The 20,527-nt window shown below is 37.3% G+C and overlaps 1 protein-coding gene across 1 annotated transcript in view; it reads left to right on the top strand.

Annotated features, from left to right (window-relative positions):
- The window catches only part of LOC116292254 (diacylglycerol kinase zeta), a 33,245-nt gene extending 14,833 nt beyond the window's left edge, over window positions 1-18,412 (top strand). The window contains exons 17-42 of the mRNA XM_031699532.2: window positions 275-388; window positions 986-1,056; window positions 1,612-1,681; window positions 2,665-2,743; window positions 2,927-2,982; window positions 3,408-3,470; window positions 3,599-3,672; window positions 4,173-4,218; window positions 4,326-4,391; window positions 5,309-5,405; window positions 6,438-6,511; window positions 6,915-6,946; window positions 8,212-8,312; window positions 8,540-8,637; window positions 8,953-8,989; window positions 9,978-10,018; window positions 10,209-10,285; window positions 11,913-12,056; window positions 12,400-12,447; window positions 13,115-13,149; window positions 13,647-13,684; window positions 14,471-14,591; window positions 14,810-14,846; window positions 15,023-15,122; window positions 15,744-15,807; window positions 15,963-18,412. Of these exons, the coding sequence (XP_031555392.2) occupies window positions 275-388; window positions 986-1,056; window positions 1,612-1,681; window positions 2,665-2,743; window positions 2,927-2,982; window positions 3,408-3,470; window positions 3,599-3,672; window positions 4,173-4,218; window positions 4,326-4,391; window positions 5,309-5,405; window positions 6,438-6,511; window positions 6,915-6,946; window positions 8,212-8,312; window positions 8,540-8,637; window positions 8,953-8,989; window positions 9,978-10,018; window positions 10,209-10,285; window positions 11,913-12,056; window positions 12,400-12,447; window positions 13,115-13,149; window positions 13,647-13,684; window positions 14,471-14,591; window positions 14,810-14,846; window positions 15,023-15,122; window positions 15,744-15,807; window positions 15,963-16,015 (1,836 nt within the window). The 3' untranslated portion in view covers window positions 16,016-18,412. The remainder of the gene's footprint in view (window positions 1-274; window positions 389-985; window positions 1,057-1,611; window positions 1,682-2,664; window positions 2,744-2,926; window positions 2,983-3,407; window positions 3,471-3,598; window positions 3,673-4,172; window positions 4,219-4,325; window positions 4,392-5,308; window positions 5,406-6,437; window positions 6,512-6,914; window positions 6,947-8,211; window positions 8,313-8,539; window positions 8,638-8,952; window positions 8,990-9,977; window positions 10,019-10,208; window positions 10,286-11,912; window positions 12,057-12,399; window positions 12,448-13,114; window positions 13,150-13,646; window positions 13,685-14,470; window positions 14,592-14,809; window positions 14,847-15,022; window positions 15,123-15,743; window positions 15,808-15,962) is intronic.
- Window positions 18,413-20,527: the final 2,115 nt, after the last annotated feature.

The following is a 20,527-nucleotide window of genomic DNA, read 5'->3' as shown; positions in this document are numbered from 1 at the left end:
TCTTGCTGCATTTTGTCTTTAATTTTCTTCCATTTTTTCCTGTTCTATTTTGCCTCTCATTTTTGTCATTCATTTTCTCATCCCATTGTTGTGTCCCACTTTCATGTTTCTTATCTTGTTTGCACCCATATTTTGTTTCTCATTTCTTGTCCACTTTCCTTACATTTTTCTCATTTCGTTTGTCATTTTTCTCACATTTTCTTGTCCCATTTGTGAATTGTTGAAGATAAATTTTGTTAATGATTGATAACTAACCACCATCTATTCCATGCAGGTTGGATGGGTTCTTTCTGAGCTGGACAAATTGAAGGTCTCCCCTCCCCCACCAGTAGCTATCTTACCTCTTGGTACTGGGAATGATTTATCAAGAGTACTCAACTGGGGAGGGGTAAGTATTTTTTGGAATATTTGGTTTCTCTTGGTTCTCCATGTTGCAGAAATCACATTTTTCTGGCATCATACATTTTCCATTCCAAAAATCTTAATAATTATTAAATAAGCTTACATTTCCAAAAAAAAAAACTGAATTACTTTCAAATGGCTGTCTCCATCAATTTTTATGGAAACTTGAAAAAACTTCAGCTGGCTTATTGAAGCCAGTGCATGGCTAAATAACAAATAGAATAGTCCCTTTCACATTTCTTGGTACCAACTTGAAAGGTAGCCATGCCTTCGCATCAAAGAGAGGCAAATGGTGAGCTTGCAAGGATAGGATATAAATAATTGTCCAAGGTATTAAAAAAGGTCTCTATAATTGCAAGCTCACCATTTGTCTCGCTTTGGTGCAAAGGTATGACTATTTTTCAAAATGGCGCAGGGAACTCACTCAGGTGAAAGGGACTATTAGAATGCCTTTCACAGATCTCATTAGCTACTCTAGTGCAAAGTTGAGAGATTCTGGTGCAAACTCTGATTTTTTGTCCCTTGTGGCAGAGAGTAGGTAGACATTATTTTATTACATTATTCTTGTTCTGTTCTTTTTTAGGGATATGCTGATGAACCATTATCTAAGATTCTAACACATGTTGAGGAAGGCACAGTAGTACAACTCGACAGGTACAGTATTACAGCATGACACATGAAAGTATAACCACATTTATTGTACAGGGGTGGATTTAGCTAAAAATATTAGAGGGGGGCCCTTAACCACATTTTGTGAATGACACTACAGAACTTGGAAAAAATATTTAGAAATATGCTTTCTTTTCCACTTCAAGTAATTAACATGACCAACATTCGGAAGGGGGAGCTACAGTCCCTTTTTGCACCCCCTGGATCCCCCCTCCTGTTGTAAACTATATTTGCACTTGGTGCACCGCAGGCTTTTTGCTGTCAAATGAGATTTCGCTGGTCATACATTTGCACTTTGCTCTGTGATTTGCTGCATGTGTTGTACCTGTTTCGAATATTTAGGCAGTTACTGGATTAAATGCAAATTGGAATTTTTGTTTTTGCAAATATTTCTGCATTCAATGCGTATGATATTGCTTCCTTCATGCAAACAAATGCACATCTACAACATGCTTGCAAATCACTTCTGCCGCATTTATGCAGCATGCACACATTTTTTAGGTTTTTTCATTTTTAATCAAGTCAGTTCTCAAATTCCAGGTGGAATCTAGATGTTACCGCAAATGAAAGTGGAGACATTAGTGATGATGATGTTCCAAAGGTTCACAAGGTAACTAACTATTAATTTCCCTAATCCAAGGTGCTTGACAATAATTATGATTTCAATAAAGGACAGGAAAGGTAAAGGTAAAGGATGAATTTATATAGATCAGTGGAGGACTTTCGAGCTGCATGTTAAGGCACTATTAGCAGCCGTGCAGCTTACAATCATGAATGATTTGTTAGTACATTTAGTGTTATGCCTCCAGACAGGGAGAGGCTGTTGAACCGGGAGACAATCCCCTACTCTTAACAAATGATTCAACAGGTTTTTTTTATCTCACCCATTTTACTTCAAGGAACCAAGGGTGACATTACTTTAGCATATGTGCCTTTTCCTCTGGGGTATTATTGATAATAAATATAAGAATCTAGGGGTGAGGGCACATTCACTAAAGGTAGATATAAGCCATTTAATTCCTGTAGTAGGTCATACACAGGGTTTGTGCTACTCCTTAAACTCCTTGAAAACGTCTTGAATTTAATTCACGTTTTCAAGGGCACTTGCTTTGATCATTACTTGCATGGTTCTGAAATAGATCTAGTCAGAAAGATCGGAAAATCTGAAAGTCGGCCATGTGCAACCACCGTGCAAAACCTTGGCATAGTTAGCTGAACGTACTCCTTGAAAATTCATTTTTGGGTCCTTGTATACTCCTTGAATAGTCCTTGAATTTTAAGTGGTTACCTCAGCATGAACCCTGCATACATATCATAAGAATGTATTGCATATTGTTTGTCAAATGTATGGTCTGAGTATAATTCCATGTTCTGCTATGAAGTTACGAGATTGGAGTGAGTTTGACCAAGAAAACCAGAAAGTGAGTGTTAATACGAATGAGGACGATTTTCCGCATCCAATTTACAGACTTCTCCAGGGTGACTGATTCGTATTGTGTTTTTCTTCATTGAATTTTTCAAAATTTGATAAATATCATTTAAAAACTTATATTATGTCAAAAATTAATATGTTACTATGTTTTCTATATTCAGCTTCCACTCAATGTGATGAACAACTACTTTAGTTTAGGATTTGATGCAGAAGTCTGTTTAGAATTTCATGAATGGAGAGGTTAGTTTGAACCCAAAAAATCGTATTCGTATTTACTATGGTAAGAAATGCTTGTGATTATTGCCAATACCATTTATAACATAGATAAACATGATAAACATTGAATGTAAATATCAATAATTGATAATAATCTTTGATATGATGAAATCTGATGATGACAGCTATTCTTTTCTTTGGTTTTAGAATCCAATCCAGGCAAGTCCAATAGTAGGTTTAAGAATTTCATGTTCTATGGAAAGGTAAGTATACACTCAATTGAAGAATCGTTGTCGGGTTCAGAAACATAGAACATAGAAGCTTAGACCGAAATGGCACATGGAAAATGACATAATTATATTATAATTTATTCATTTGTGTCATCCATGCAGTCGGTTTAGAATGCCTAAAATGCGTATTAAAAACGGTGGATGATGCCATGGGTTGCCAGTCATGGCATGTATCTAATTAACGTACTTCCCATGTGCCATTTCGTTCTCAGCTTCTATGTTCTATGTTTCTGAACCCGACAACGATTCTTCAATTAAGTGTATGTACTCATTCTCTGACGTGTAACATGTCACATGTTGATACAGCCTCAGCCTCAGATCTGTATGATGCCTGACTACACCCAGAATACGTTGTTTTCCTAACAAAAGAAAAATGTTTATCGTTTGATTACATACAGGCAAGTAGTACGACGTTTCTACAAGGAAAAGCCAAGGACTTCTACAAATATTCCAAACTAGAGGTACTCAATACATCGTTTGGCATAAAAAAATATTAAGCATTTTACATGGAAATTAAATCACTGCAGAAAGCATTTTCAAAAGTTCAATATGACTATAACCAATAGATGATATGAACTTTATCTTGCAGTGTGATGGTGTTAATCTGACAGACAAACTTCTTGAAATTAAACCTCTCTGTCTTTTGTTTCTTAATATCTCCAAGTAAGTCAACAGTAATCCAGTTAGTACTTCTAATTACAGTAAAGACACTTGAACCATGAACACTTGACTTCATTCAGATTTTTTTGTTGAGCTTTTTACTGCTTCAAACCCTCTAAAAAAGTAGGATTGAACTCAAATATGCTGTGTGATTAAAAAACAACTTATTTCTAAATGATTCACTCAAGGGATGCATGTTAAAAAAAGTATTGTTATCTGGGACTCATAAATCCTTGCATTTCATTTCCCCCCAACAACTCTTTGTGGAATTGATCAAGTTTCACACAGCCATGTTGGATGAATTTATCAAAAGATTCGTTGTCAGTCTCTTATGTTATATCCTCCAACATGGCCGCCGTGTCTTTTGTTATTATATTCTTTGGGAATGCCTATGCCCTTCCCTCCCCTTCCCTCCCCTGCTCTGCTGTTATTTCATTCTCTTGGGAATGATTACAAACCAGCAATATAAGGTACATCATTCACATTTTCTTTGCTTTCTCCAGATATGGTGCTGGAACATCACCTTGGGGTAACCCTGGAAGAGACAACGTAAGATATGCTCTACCAACAACTATTCAATAGTGACGTAATATCGATTCCCATTAGATTGAAGTTAGTATGTTTTTAATATATTTCTATTGATCATATTTTGCCAGGATTTCTTCCCACAAAGCAATGAAGATGGTCTGATTGAAATCATTGGTTTCTCTTCATCTTCACTGGTAAGACTTTTATGTCTCGTTTCTTTGATCCCATTTTTGTTTCCTTTCATCCACTGTTTTTCACCATTACGTCAGTTGCGACGAAAAAAATGGACAATATTGTAGAAAAACAGTGTCGCATTTGGACTTCATAGCAGACGTTCTTATGGTTGTCACGCAAATGGGGAGAGAAACATTACGTGACGACCCTAAGAACGTTTGCTATGGAGGCCATGTTGCATCCAGTAGACTGAGGTTTATTAGATGTGAGCGCACCACCTCCCCTACCCTCCCTGTCTGGTTAAGCTCTGAAACACAGGGAACCCAGCTTTCTTTTTTGTTTTTGATGATTATTTTTTAAAGGTATTTTTTAAATAGGGCTTCCTTTACCGTTTGAGATTTGTTTCTGGGGTGAATAGGCCATTTGCAGGAATTAATCATGTGACTGTAACTGGATGGCAAAAAATCAGACTTCCTTAGTACTCGAATAACTTCTGCTGGATTACTAATGTCAGGGGCGGATCCAGGGGAGGGGTGCAGGGGGTGCGCACCCCTCCCTGGTTTGACTTTGTGCCCCTACTTTGAAGATAACCAATACAAAATGATGTTTTTCTCTTTGATTCTAAGGGGTGCACCCTTCCCTGGGTTAACTTTGTGCGCAGCACCCTCCCCTGAACAAATTCCTGGATCCACCCCTGAATGTCATGTCTAAAACCTTTTCCAAAATAATTTTGTCCCCATACGATACTTTCGATTTGAAGATAGTTTGTCAACCAGCAAAGCTTTCCACAAGAGACCTTTGGCTGAATTGAATTGAATGTTTGATGCAAATTGCGTATTCCTCCACTCCATCCATCCTTTAGTCCCAACCCTAGATCCACCCCTCCTTGAAAAGTTTATATTTGATCTTAATTGTTTCGTTTGGTTGTTTGATGAAGGCCGCGACTAGAGTGGGTGGTCATGGTGAAAGAATTGCACAATGTAAAGAAGCAATACTGGTTACCAGTAAGACGATCCCTATGCAAGTAGACGGAGGTAAAATGCTATAATATTACAAACCACTTTTGAAAGTTACTCGCTTATATCAAATTGAGCTGATCCTCGCAGTATATGAAACAACTTTTGCAGCTGCAAATTTGAAAGACTTCCCGTTCAAGACTCAGAATTTTTTCTGAGTCTTTCAAATTTGCTGCTGCATAAGTTGCTTCATACACTGCGAGGATCAGCTCAATTTGGTACATTACAACCACAATACAAATATATATTTCGTATATATTCTCATACACATATTTACTCGGTTATTTCAACCACGTATTTGCTTTCCGTCAAACAAACATTCTTAGACCGCGTTAATTGTCGGCGATGGGCAGAAACCAGGACGCAGAATTTGCAGCATTTCCAGAGGGCTTAAGATAATAGCCAGTCATTTGCCGGTCATGGTTACCAGCCAGATTAGTTTCAACTTGGTCATACTTTGTTTCTGGTCAAAATGACCGGCAACGCAAAGATTTGACCAGACAAGTTCCAATTCTGGGCGGACACTGTCAGATGTCCAACTGTCTGGGTCGTAGAAACGTGAAAAGTGCTATTGCCTATTGTTCGAAAAGCTTACGAATTTTATCCATATCCTGAAAAAAACCTTTGGACTGATCTAAGTCAGGGCATGGCTATGATTCACAGAACGAACACTGAAACAACCTCTGGGCTGATCTAAGTCAGGGCATGGCTATAACTCACAGATCAAACCCTGAAACAACCTCTGGGCTGATCTAAGTCAGGGCATGGCTATAACTCACAGATCAAACCCTGAAACAACCTCTGGGCTGATCTAAGTCAGGGCATGGCTATAACTCACAGAACGAACACTGAAACAACCTCTGGGCTGATCTAAGTCAGGGCATGGCTAACTCACAGATGGAACCCTGAAACAACCTCTGGGCTGATCTAAGTCAGGACATGGCTAACTCACAGAACGAACACTGAAACAACCTCTGGGCTGATCTAAGTCAGGGCATGGCTATAACTCACAGAACGAACACTGAAACAACAAGTTTTTGCTGTTAACAGAACCATGTCGACTTGCGCCTTCAAGAATCAGAATATCAAGACGAAATCAAGTCGACATGCTCCAGAAAACCAAGGTAATGCGTACAGTACTTTAAGACGCCGGCGCCATTTTAATTATCAACCCTTATATAAACATATAAGCATCGATACAAGCTATATGTGCAGACTGATAGTTTGTGGTAAGTGCTTTTCCGTTAATGCATTTACAGTGCCTTTCAATCGCACTCGTGATATCATACAGTTTGCCGTCGCGACGAAGTAGGTTTTGGTGGACGTCAAAACTTTGTGTTTTCCGGCAATGTCATAAACACACTGCGATTGATGCAGGCATAGCTCAATTGGTTAGTGCGCGGCTATCGGAGCTAGTAGTCCACCGTTCAATCCTCAGATTTTATTTCATAGAGTGAACCTTTTTAACTCAACTCTTAAGTTGAACGTTGACCAGTAATTGTTTTTGTCATTGACTGTGTTTTACAGAGACGAGGACTGGGATCGTCCAGTAGTGCAGAGTAAGTACTCACAGTAGTTGATTATCATCAGTAATAGCATGTTGACTAGAACAATAGATCTTCCCACTCGTAGTCTCACATTCAAGTGCTTGAGAATAAACACGGCTGCTGCGTGAGTATGGCCTATAAGCCTTATCCAATGTTTTGCCCATTTCAGACCACGTGTCATTCCCTAGAGTATTATTTCTTTGTTTAACAGTTTCACATAAGAAGGCACATGAATGACGGATACAACACAAACAAAGAATCTTATTCTCTAGGGAATAGGTCTCTAGGGAACAGGTGGTCTGAATTCAGAAAACATTAGGCCCGAGCCGACGAGGTCTCGACCCCTTGCAGTATTTTGGAATGTGCGCAATCTGGATGGGGGACAAAACAATAGGTTCCAATTCTCAGGAGATTGGAATTCTTTTGTTTTGTCCCCAAGATCAAGCTGCTTTGATACACATGCAAGGGGTTTATTCTGGGTTTTTTTGTACATCCAATTATGTTCAGCTTTACCAGACTTACTGATATTGAGATGATTTCTCAAATTACAAAAGTTTTTTCCTAATAAGATAAAAATAGATCGTTTTCTCAATGCTGCGCGCGCATCTAAATTTAAGGATTTTGACGGGCCACGATACCAGAATAGGAGCTTTATGATGAGAATTATCATTCATTTCTATGGATTTTTTTTCGATAACTATTCATTAAATTGATTATTCTCCTCTCTAAATATAAAACTGGCTTCTCCATTTTACTGAATTTCCTTTTTTCAGTTTTGTGGCCCGTCAAGTTGGATGCGCACGCAACCTTGAGAAAACTGTCTATTCAAAACTCGCCCGAGTCTATTGCTCGATTTTTAAGTGGCCTAATGGCAGTGGGTGTCAAACTTGTGACTCTCTTTCTTTCTCTACGGGTAGCATGGGTGGCGTTCGCGGCTTACGGGTCGTCTTTCACCGCTGTGAATCCAACGGGTTGGGTCGCTGGTTCGAGCCCTGCGGTCGCCACATGTGAATTGAGTTTGTTTGATGTGTTGTTCTCTCCTGTGCTACGAGGGTTTTCTCCGGGTTCTCCGGTTTCCTCCCTCCATAAAAATCAAAATGTGAGTTGAGCGTTGTGTGCATAGAATATTAAATGTAGTGGTAGTGCGTGTAAGTGAAAAGTGTCCCCAATTAGTGCGAAAGCGCTAGAACGACTACACACTTAAATAAAAAAAGTGATTTATTTATTTATTTATTCTATGTAACGTTATGTAACGATCTGGCTTGATTTTTTTCCAGTCCAATGCCATGTATTGAAACTGTTAAAGTACAAATCTACTGCGTTGAGTTCCAAGACTACGAAAAGCACTGTTATGACATCTCTAAATTAAGAGAGTCTGGTAGGTCTCTTGATGCTATACTTTATATGGATGGATTTCACAGCCACCATGTTGGATGAATTTAGCAAAAGATTCGTCATCAACCTCCTTTGTTATATCATCCAACATGGCCGCCTTGTCTTTTGTTATTTTATATTTCCTCTGTCCTCCCATGCTCTGCTCTGCTCTGCTCTACTTTTTATAGAATATAAAAGAAGTCCTCGCTAAGTACTTTTTGTTTTTTTCAGCATCAATTCTCGCCACCACTACTATCGAGCCTGATTCTGATCTAGAACAAATGAGGGCCTGGATCGAGAGGTTTAGTATGGAAGAAGAGGAGGAAGATGTGAGTTAACGTTTTGCATTAAGGGAGGGGTGGGTAGTAGTTTATCATCATCATCGTCATCGTCGTCATCATCATTATATTTATTGAAACTCAGTATTATATAATATAGCATACAACATGCTGGTTAGTTAGACATAGCTCAATATAAATAATATGAATCAATAAATATAAATAATATAAATAATAAATGAAAAATGAGATAATGGTATCCATGGATGGAAGATACCATTTATTTATTTGTTTGTTTGTTTACTTGCTTACTCAAGCTTGTTTGTATAGATTTTAACATCAACATTCACTTGTTGTCTTTGATAGAAATCCTGTCTGTCAGATGACTGGTGCTTCTTGGATAGTAAGTACATCTATCTATTTTATAGCTCCCCCTTGCGTACCTCTTCACGTTATGAGAAATATTATTAGAAAAGAACGAGAAACAAGAATGAATATTTATTACAGTGAAGACACTCGAAACGTGAATACTTCGAGTTTCTTTCAGGTTACTATTTTTTTAACTTTCTACTGTTTCAAACCCTCAAAAATGAAGCATTGAGTTCAGATACACTGAGTGATCAAAATAAATCATATCTCCAATCGATTGATGGGTTGCAAGCATTCCCAAAAGAGTTAAAAGACAAAAAAACATGGCGGCCATTGTGGTACCGTTAGCAATGGATGCTAAGGAGAAATCTTTTTTTAAATGGTACCAACATGGCCGGGATGACGTAACGTGCAAATGAAGAATTGGCTCGATCGATGCTTTACAGTCTGTACGCATTTTGAAAATATGACAAAAGAAACTGGAAGTGTTCACGGTTTGAGTGTCCTCACTGTAATGTAAGAAACAAATCAGGAGAGAATAAGTAGGGAATTTCTATCGAATTGAATGGACCTCAAAAATTAGATTAAACACATCATTCAACGTCTGAGGCCCCGTCCACACGTATCCGGAAATTTTTGTATCCGCAAATTATTTTTTGCGGATACAAAAATGTTTGCGTCCACACGCAGCGTATTCGAATCGTTTTCACCGTCCACACGTATCCGTTTTCGTAAAATTTGCGGATACGGACACAAAAATTTACAGACACGTGTGGACGCAACCCGTATCCGCAAAAAAAAAATTTGCGGATACGTGTGGACGGGGCCTGAACTAGACCTTACTGAGTTGAATGCACACGCCAGCCGTGTAATCATGACTGCTTGGGATGCGTGCCTGTCAATGTCAATGTCGTTTGAATGCGCACTAAGAACGATTCTTAAACTATGAACTGGCTTATTGACAGGTGGTCAAGCACGGGTATTGTATTGTTCTCATTGTTCACTATTCTTCCTCTATTCAGCCACTTATCCTGATCGAGTCTACAGAGTTGACGTTGCCCAGGTAACAGGCTTGTTTATCATCATTGCTTGGCACGAAAACTAACTTTACACCTGTTAGGTACTACTTCATGTAAGACAGGTACTAATGGACCCGGACAGAAAACATAGCAATTCCATAACAAGAATTATTATACATGAAGTATTATCCCACTTGTTTATAGTGTTTTTGACATCTGTGTCTGTGTTTATAGGAAAACATTTATAATGTTGTTGATATTCTCGATGGTGGAGTGTTCATCGTGGACTTAAATCGAAAGACTCAAAAAAAGTAAGTTGGGTTGAATTTTAATCTTAAAGTTAAAGTTTCAAGTTATTATTTCCAGAACTTTTTACTGTTGCAACCCCTCTAAAATGAAACATTGTGTTCAATCGATTGGCTCAAGGAATGATTTACAATACAAAAAAGTAACAAAACTCATGGTTTTCATGGTTCAAGTTTCCACCAAAAGACAGTGATAAAGCCCTTGACTTAAAGCTTCAAAAAATGTTGATTGTCTATAATAGATATACAGTCAATGTCATTAACGTTGTCCACCAAAAAAAGACATTTAGACATTTAGACTAAAAGAAATATCACGTGTTTCATTATGTATTCTTTGCCTCGTGTGCGTCAGCCTGAACTTTAAATTTAAAATTCAACTCGTGAATCGAAAATCCAGAATCCCCCGACCATTTAGTGAGGATTTAAGATAGAGAATGGTATTTCAGCGTTTGTTTTATGCCAGAACGTTCGAGGAAACACGTGATATTTCTTTTAGTCTAAATGTGTAAATGTGTGAATGTGTAAATGTCTTTTTTCGGTGGACAGCGTTAATGACATTGACTGTATATATTTTTGACAGTGATCACCTGTCTTTCGTCTTTTAACACCGACGCATTATCTTACGTCTAAAACTGGGACATTTTCTCACTCTCCTTTCCTTATCCCATATTATTTTTACCTTCTGTTTCCATCCTTTATTCTTCGTTGTTCATTTCTCTTTTCTATGTGCATTGCTTTTTAAGTTCCAATGATATTTCCCCAGGTTTTTCATTCGTTCATTCCTTTTTCATCCCGAACCATTCTTTTTCCTTTCCTATATATTCTATATTCTTGTCATTTCACTTTTCTTTTTTCTTTTCTTTTCTTTCGTTAATTTATTTTTTTTTCGAAAAGGCCATAGTTTATCCATTGTTATATGACGTTGACCGTGCACAGAGAAGGAAACATTGCTCCGTTTGTTCATAGTATTCGGGAATATAGAAGTTTTTAACCCTAAAAAACGTTATAAAATACTTATTATTTGTTAATTAATCCTATATGATAAATACAAATTGTTTATTGAAAAGGAAAGTGCCTTTTTCCATGCTTTCATATTTATCATCTAGTAACTTAGCTGTATTTGCGCGGAAATATTTATCCGCATAGTTTGTGGTTATTGAATGAAAGTTTTCACTTTCAAAATGTTCATACATGAAAATAATAAGGAAATGAGTATTTTCAGCCATACTTGCTTTGGTTCATTGTGCACGGTCAGTATCACGTGGTGGTACGGTTCAACATCAAACGCAAAACAATAGCTTTGTTCTATGGAGTTTCCAAACCATTCCGCTCCATTAAGGCCCCGTCCACGCGTATCCGGAAATGTTTGTATCCGCAAATTTTTATTTTGCGGATACGAAGATGTTTGCGTCCACACGCAGCGTATTCGAATCGTTTTCACCGTCCACACGTATCCGTTTTCGTAAAATTTGCAGATACGGACATAAAAATTTCCGGACACGTGTGGACACAACCCGTATTCGTAAAAAAAAAAAAATTGCGGATACGTGTGGACGGGGCGTAATTATGAAAAGGCCAACTGAAACGGTTAGCGTATCGCTTGTCATCAACTTATTTCTTATTATTTCTATAGGCCAAGCGACACCGTTAGCGTATCTAGTTTACCCGCGACAATCAAAGATACAGACGCACCTTCCAGCCCCTTCCCGGACAGTAAAATGAATCCTCAAGCCAAGAATGGTCCTACGTCATACTCAGTGCCTTGTACACCAACAGGGTACGTACCGTAACACAGGAAGCCCATCAATCTGGGCTCACATATCTCATATGACACTCGAGCCCAGAGCGCTTTTGCTCTTACTGCGCATGATCGAAGAAATAGCGTTTTTTTTTTTACATATGAACTGATTTCGACTCAGACTCCGTCGCAAGTGAAAACCAGGTCGATAAAACCGTTATAGCGGTATCTATTTATATTTAGTTCCGTTTTCATTAGTACAAGATGAGTAAGTAGATCAGAAAGGAAAAAAAGAATGTAAGGAAAAATATCACGTGATCTTAGCTGATATTTATAAAAACTTATTATTTCACGTCATAATTTAACCTTTTCTTTAATTCAGGAAAGAAACCTTCTCCTTGTCTGTAAAAGAAGATCAGAATCACGTTTGGTAAGAACTTGACCCAACAAGAATGCTGCTAGTACAGGTTTTGTTATGGTTGTATCGTCGTGCACGGGAATTGTCAGGGGAATTCTATTCAAATTCAAATTTCGAGTAGTCGGCTAGTAGTCGTACCCTACGATAGCATAAATTAAACTATAATAAATATATGTGCACGCGCTGATGATACATCGTTTAAATATGACTAAAAGATGAGACCACCCAACCGAATTCACTTCGTGGTCTAGGGGTTAGGTTTAGGGTTAGGGTTGGGGTTGGCATTGTAGTAGTTCTTTGGTGCCAAAGGTGCCGAGTTCGATTCTTGGTGTCGTCACTTAATTTTTTTATAATTGAGGAGAACCAAAATACCCACTCATGTGTTCGGAAACCTATGACGTACTTCGTTAATCCGTACACGATGATAGTATCTCTGTTATCGCTGTGCAATGCAATGCGTCATACAGTACAGACCTCGAATTATCCCGGCATTCTCAGTGCACCTGAGATTGCTTTCCCCTCCATTCCCCTTCCTTCGTTATCTTAAAAAGGAAAGGGAGAGAAGAAAGAAAAACAATCAGCATAAATAGAAAATAAGGTTTTTCTTCATCTGCGCTATCTCAGGTTACGATTGAAAATTCCGGGTTCAATCCTTAATTGATATTTTTTTGTATTATAGGGTCAAAATATCTGACGCAAAACGAAATGAACAGCGTAAGTATGTCAATCAAAGGTTTACTGACTCAGACCCTTGTAACTGAAAAAACGTGGTGCGACTGAACCAGCTGAGTTGATCTTGTCCCCCCGAAAGGAATTCTGGGTCAACTATTTTTGGTTTGCTTTTATATTGCATTTTTTGAAGGAATAAAAAATGTATTATGGCTCTTAATTCTTCGTATCTGTACCACACAAAGCTTTGTCCGTCATTTTTTTCATTGTCTTGTCAGTGAGGGTCGCTCAGAATCATGGGAAATGCTAATCCAAATACCTTGTCGAATCCTCAGTTTTGATTGGTTGACTTGAGTTTGTTCTGAAGGTCAACTCAGCTGGAAACATGAAAAGCGGTTTAGTTAATTACTCATAACGGTTACCGTACGTATGGACCGCAAGTTGAACAATTGATTATCGTCAAATTTATTAGACAGACAGACAGACGGACGGATATAATAAGCGACACTTGTAATGTTATCATTGGTTTGTTTTTAATACAGTGATGATAGATGCAAGTAAAAACGGTGATCTAGAAAAGGTAAGCCAGATCTATGTTATTCTTGCCTGATGAAACATGTTTGCAGTATATACATAACTGCAAGACTAAATGATAGATAATGTACTAAATTTATCAGAACATCATCATGTATCATTATCATATATCATCATCATGTATCATCATATATCATATCATCATGTATTATCAAGTATCATTGTCATGTATCATCATGTATCATTGTCATGTATCATCATGTATCATCGTCATGTATCATCGTCATGTATCATCGTCATGTATCATCGTCATGTATCATCGTCATGTATCATCGTCATGTATCATCGTCTTGTATCATCGTCATGTATCATCGTCATGTATCATCGTCATGTATCATCGTCATGTATCATCGTCATGTATCATCGTCATGTATCATCGTCATGTATCATCGTCATGTATCATCGTCATGTATCATCGTCATGTATCATCGTCTTGTATCATCGTCATGTATCATCGTCATGTATCATCGTCATGTATCATCGTCATGTATCATCACCATGTATCATCATCATGTATCATCATCAGGTATCATCATCAGGTATCATCACCACGTATCATGGTCATGTATCATCGTCATGTATCATCATCATGTAACATCATGTATCATCATCATGTATCGTCATCATCTTGTATCATCATCATGTATAATCATCGTCGCCATCATTTAATTATCTTTCTATTTTTATGAGAAAATGTGAAAAACCCCTGGTAGTAGTAGTAAAATAACGCCAACATGCAAATGACCAATATTTATCCAATATGTATTTTCAGGTGATCGATCTTCATCAAAAAGGAGTGAGCCTGTCTGCAGGTGACCACAGAGGATGGCGACCACTCCACTATGCAGCAAGACATGGACATAAAGAAGTCATCAGATATATTATCTCTAACGGTAAACTATCAGGTCTACTTAGAAACATCTTAGATGAAAATCTTTTTTCCCTAGAGAAGGACATGTGGTCTTCGATGGAAAAACATTACGCCCAAGTGAATTTGGTCCACTCTACCCATGAAAACACTAAAAACATTACTATGTTATGTCTATCGCACGCCAAAGACTCAAAAGTTATGGATATAAAATAAACTTGTTGTTTCTCATTTATTTGGCAGTTCCTCGATGTGTACTGGATTTAGTGGAAGAAGAAAAGTGAGTACTGAACTGTTGATGATTCAAAGTCAGCTTGGTTAAAATTAAAGAACTTCTGTTTTCAACCTATCCAATTTTTTTATACTTCTCGTTCCCCCTCCCCCTCTCCTCCTGCCATCTTTATTCAAATGTTCCCAAACATTTTCCTAATTTATTTCTATTTTTTGTTATATCAGAGGTCAAACAGCTCTTCACAAGGCAGCCTTCTATCAGCGACGCACCATTTGTTCTCTTCTCGTGCAGGCTGGTGCTTCTCTTACCAGAACGGATTATGATGTAAGTCTTGATTTACGTGATGGGGCTTCTGATAACGATACTTTTTCAATGATGATCGATGATGATCATGATGATGATGGTGGTGGTAATGATCATGTTGATTGATGATGATGATGATGATCGATGATGATCATGATGATGATGGTGGTGGTAATGATCATGTTGATTGATGATGATGATGATCGATGATGATAATGATGATGATGATGATGGTGGTGGTAATGATCATGTTGATCAATGGTGATAATGATGATGATGATGATCGATGATGATAATGATGGTGGTGGTAATGATAATGATGATGATGGTGGTGGTGGTAATGATCATGTTGATCAATGGTGATAATGATGATGATGATGATCGATGGTGATAATGATGATGATGATTGTGGTGGTAATGATCATGTTGATTGATAATGATGATGATGATGGTGGTGGTAATGATCATGTTGATCAATGGTGATGATGATGATGATGATGACCGATGATGATAATGATGGTGGTAATGATAATGATGATGATGATGATAATGGTCATGATGATGGTGATAATGATGATGGTGGTGGTAATGGTCATGATGATAATCATGAGAAATTATGATGATGATGATGATATCTTTCAGGGCAATACACCAAGAATTCAAGCCTTAAAATCACAAGACAAGGAACTGGCTAAATACCTAGAAAGTAAGGAAAGCCAATTTTTCTAAAGCTGCTATGTTAGGATTCCTGTGGTAGAAGTCCTAAGGGGATTAGAAACTAATTCATGTCGCCAGTTTAGTTGGCTGGTTAAATGGGTGACCTTCGTATTCATTTTCTAATTCATTCTTTATTTCTACTAGCTCAAGAGCATTTACAGATTATTGCTGCAGAAGACTACGAAACTGCTGTTTAATCGAGAATAGAAGCATTACTGAGATGACGTGACCAATCTTAAGAATTGTGTGACCGCTGCCACTCTCACGCTAACATCACAGCGTTATGCCATTTAATGAAATCGCTTTAAAATTTTATTAGTTATTTATTTTAAGCGACTGCATCGCCTTCGTTTTACCTATAAACATTTGCGAAATTTTTCTTACGTGACACAAGGTTTGAGAAATAATAAGTTTGCATTACGAGAGTAAACATAACACAATACGCCGTTGAAGATAGAGAAGTTTCCGTATTCAAATGTTGTCCTGGAAGAGCTGTTGCTTAAGACTGCGTGACATATTCCTTGTCACATGCTTGGACATCAAGTTACGTAACAATGCTTTAGTGTAACAGAATAAGCACTAGACTAGAGTGTCTTACACAATCATTTTACATTTTGTAGAAGTTAGTCAATCATATATTAACAATTTTTCATTTTCATGCAAAAATTACCAAAAATATCGATCACGACTAAAAAGAAACGAAGTATACCACATTCATATATCTGATAAGGGACACGGCTTGATACCGATGGACACAACAGTGAGGCTAGTTGGACTAGGCAATAAATATAGCAACTCAACTATGTTCTGTAAATATAGCAACAGTAGAACAGGGAGTATGAAATTTGATTGTTTTCTTCCTCATTTAGGACCCTTGGCCTCGTTTTAGTGTTTCTCGTTACCAGTCCTCCCTCACCTACTAGACATATGAATACGCTTGAATAATTGAAGCAAAAACATATTCAAGTTTTACACAATTTAAGAAATTTCTTTATCGTTTCTTTTTTTTTTCTGTTGATTTTTGATGATGAATTTGGTTTTTATCACCAAAACGATTTTAAATTATTTATCAAAGATGCTTGAGCCGAACAAGTATTTAATTTCATTTGAGAACGAAAATTCTCGCTTATTCGAGGAAAAAATTCATCTATTCAGTCGTTTATATTTCCAGAAAAAAATGTATTCCTTTTACCCAAATAAGGTAATCCGGAGCGTTGAAAAATTCTTGAAAATCGCCAAAAACCACATATTAGGTAGGATAGGTTTCTTACATTTGAATTTCAAGTTCTCAGTTACTTAGGGTTAGCCTCAAATTTGTGCAGAATTTTCGCATGTTCCTGTGAAGGTCCGTGGAATTGTAAAGTGTTTGTATTGTTGTTGTTGTGCATTCTTTACTTTACCATTGGTATTTGTAAATATTTAGACACTGCTATGAGGCTAACCCTGCGTCTGTAAACAAATAACACAGCTGTAATTTGAAAAAAGGTCTGTTGTGGAATGGAACGTGGAGTCTGAACACCGGATTACTTTACATGGGCTTTACATCTTCAGTTCTATAAAATAAACATACGTATATTAAAGTGGAGCCAAGGAGGCTTACACTATGAAGAGATAATCTATACGTCGTATATATCTATATAGATACAAAATACAATTGTTTTTTTCTTCGTGAGAATTGTTATAATGTATTTTGGTAGAACCTTATAAATTAACACAGAATAGAATAAATAATTATATAAGGAATTCCTATGGGTTGGAAATTTGTAAAAGCAAAGCACACTGAATGGACCAAATCCACTTGGGTGTGATGTTTTCCCATCTTACACCAAGTGTCATTCCCTAGAGCATATTTTTTTGCTCTTTTTTGTTTAATGGTTGCACTTGAGAAGTCAACTAAATATGGATGCAACTCTTAAACAGAATCTCATTCTCAAGGAAATGACACATTATCTGAAATGGGAAAACATTACGCTATCTGCATTTCCCATTTATTCAATACATGCTGATTGAACTGGGTGACTGAGTTCCTGTGAGTCGTTAAATCTACGGTATCGTATTTTACCAGATGGAGACCACTTTCTTGTGGGTAATGAATGAGTCAACAAAAACCCTGACCCCCACCGACCTGGGGCACAATGTGGGGGAAAAAACAAGGTCAACCCTCTAATGCCCCACCCCCAGGAATATCCAACACCTTGAAAGCCCCACGCCTCATGGAGCTGTCTTGATTATCCCTACATGATTGGCTGGCTTTTACGCTTTTATTTCTTGTGGACAGCCACTGATTTTGATATTGTGGGCTCAGTATGCATACCCCACCTATGACCCTCCCCCAGGGGTCGGCTTTATTGTTAAAAGTGACTAATGCTCCATCTCGTTGGGGGGCAATGTATGGGCAGTCTATTTCCCAATTATCCCCCTCTAAGTCCCACATTGTCCCAGGCGGCGAAGGGGTCAGGGTTTTCACTGACTCAAGCATAACGACTACTAAAAAGTTAATATGGAGGCTAGCCTACTGCTTGTGCATGGTTGGTGCATCAACAGTCATTTCACAAAAGATTTTGGCAGTGATAAATAAAAGAAATGGTTGAGTATTCAGTAGTTTTCTTTTCATTAACCATGGGACTCCACTAGCTTGCAACTTTCACTGGTTACATATTGTCTATACATCTTATTGTATTGCCCTAAATGTCTTGACTTGAAACTATTATTTGAAGGCAATAGAGTGTAACTATGATATCTGCTATTAGGCATTTATGTTTGTTTACAGATACATGGTTTGCACCGTTTGCACTCAACTCTGGTCAATTCTGATGGCTTTTAATATTATATTGAGAGAGGCATGGTAATGATGATGATGATGACAATTAGGACTTATGGTGGTGGATAATGGTGGTAGTGGTTGTCATGGTAATGTTGATGATGACGATGATGACTGATGGTGGTGGATAATGGTAATAGTGGTTGTCATGGTAATGTTGATGATGACGATGATGACTGATGGTGGTGGATAATGGTAATAGTGGTTGTCATGGTAATATTGATGATAACAATGATGACCGATGGTCGGTGGATAATGGTGGTAGTGGTATTGTAAAAAAGTACAAAGAGCTTTTAAGAAATCATATTTATACTGATTCCATTAGATAGGGTTTTCAATCTGGTCCATTCTGAATACCTTGACAAAGGAGTGGTAACTACACAGGAAGCCCATACAAGCTTTGAGAACTAATAAATAATAATAACATCTAATATTTACTCACATGAAGTTGTAGTGGTTTAAAATCACTACTAAAGAATAAGGACGACGAAACTAACACTTCAGTTCTCAAAGCTTGTATGGGCTTTCTGTGGTAACTATGTTTGTTTTCTACATGGTATCCCTGTGGTGTCCCATGATGCTGTGTGGGCTTTGTCAAAACATAAACACACAAGATGGCGGAAGAAGAAGAAAAACGTGGCTAAAAATACCATCCTTTGTCTGGTAAGAAATGCTTATATACTACACTAATCCATACGAATACAAAGGTAAAGCTTATTTCTTGTTTTCTGGGTTGATTCGTCCTTCAAAAAAGTATTTTATTTTGAACTGTCGTTTCATTTTTGCACTGAATCAGTTTTAAACTAAGAATCTTAAGCTTACTTACATGTAATAAGCTATAAGATTACCATTACGGTTCCATATTCTTTTAAAAACCAGGTTTTATCGGGGGGAAATATAGTATTGCGTTTTGTGAATTCACATCTTGATGTTCCATACGCTTAGAAATCAGTGTATATATATATATATATATATATTAGACGTATAGCCCAATATATACCAGAAGAAATAGCCCAGTAAGACGAAAATGCCCAGTAAGCCCAATAAGTACTTTTTAGAACTTATGAAAGCAATAATACCAACCATATACCGTATATATTGTAGGATAAACACAAGTTTGTAAAATATTTGAAAACCAGACATATACAGAGCTATCAATTCAGCTGTAGAGGAAAAGGAGTCCCAATTATTTTTTGCTGACCATTCTTTCCCTTAGTATATAAAAGTAAAAAAAAGTAAATACGAGAAGCCATTTTCTGTGCATGATTTTTTTGTTTGATATTACAAAGTACAAGTTATTATTATTAGTTCGGAAGTCCCAACGGGATACTCTGTCATATTAAACTATAACATATTATAATTTGTATCATAATTCAGTCTGATGATGATCACGGGAGAGTGATCAAAATATCAAACAAAGAAATCATGCACAGAAAATGGCTTCTTGTATTTACTTATATAAAAAAAAACTATATGCCCGAACCAATATATTTACTGTACATAGTAATAAAGTCCTCTTCATTTTAGTATTCAATGAAGTTTTATATAATGACTAGTGTCTTTATACATAAAGAATGCTAATGAGGATGACTTTATCAGAAATAAAGCTACATCCAAGTTTATATGAAAACTTAAATCCTCATAAGGGTCAGTGTCGTATACAATCACTGACAACCTGAATAATCTCTTTTGCTTGCTCTGTTTTTGCAGAAATACTAATTCTAGAGACACCAACAATTGCACAATGTATCACCTCTCCATCTGGGGGGGAGAGGAGGGGGTACTTCACCAGAATTTGGGTAGGGGTGTTCTGCTGGGATTTTGAAAGGGGTACTCTTTTTATGACAAAAAAACTCAAACTTGTGGACCCTGTTTATGACAACAAAGT

Source organism: Actinia tenebrosa, unplaced genomic scaffold (genome assembly GCF_029948245.1).
Source record: "Actinia tenebrosa isolate PJP-AT-01 unplaced genomic scaffold, QUT_ActTen_1.0 PGA_scaffold4__44_contigs__length_22323623, whole genome shotgun sequence".
Lineage (NCBI taxonomy): Eukaryota > Metazoa > Cnidaria > Anthozoa > Actiniaria > Actiniidae > Actinia > Actinia tenebrosa.
The sequence above is the reverse complement of the archived record's forward strand: the minus strand, read 5'-3'. Positions and strand labels throughout refer to the sequence as shown.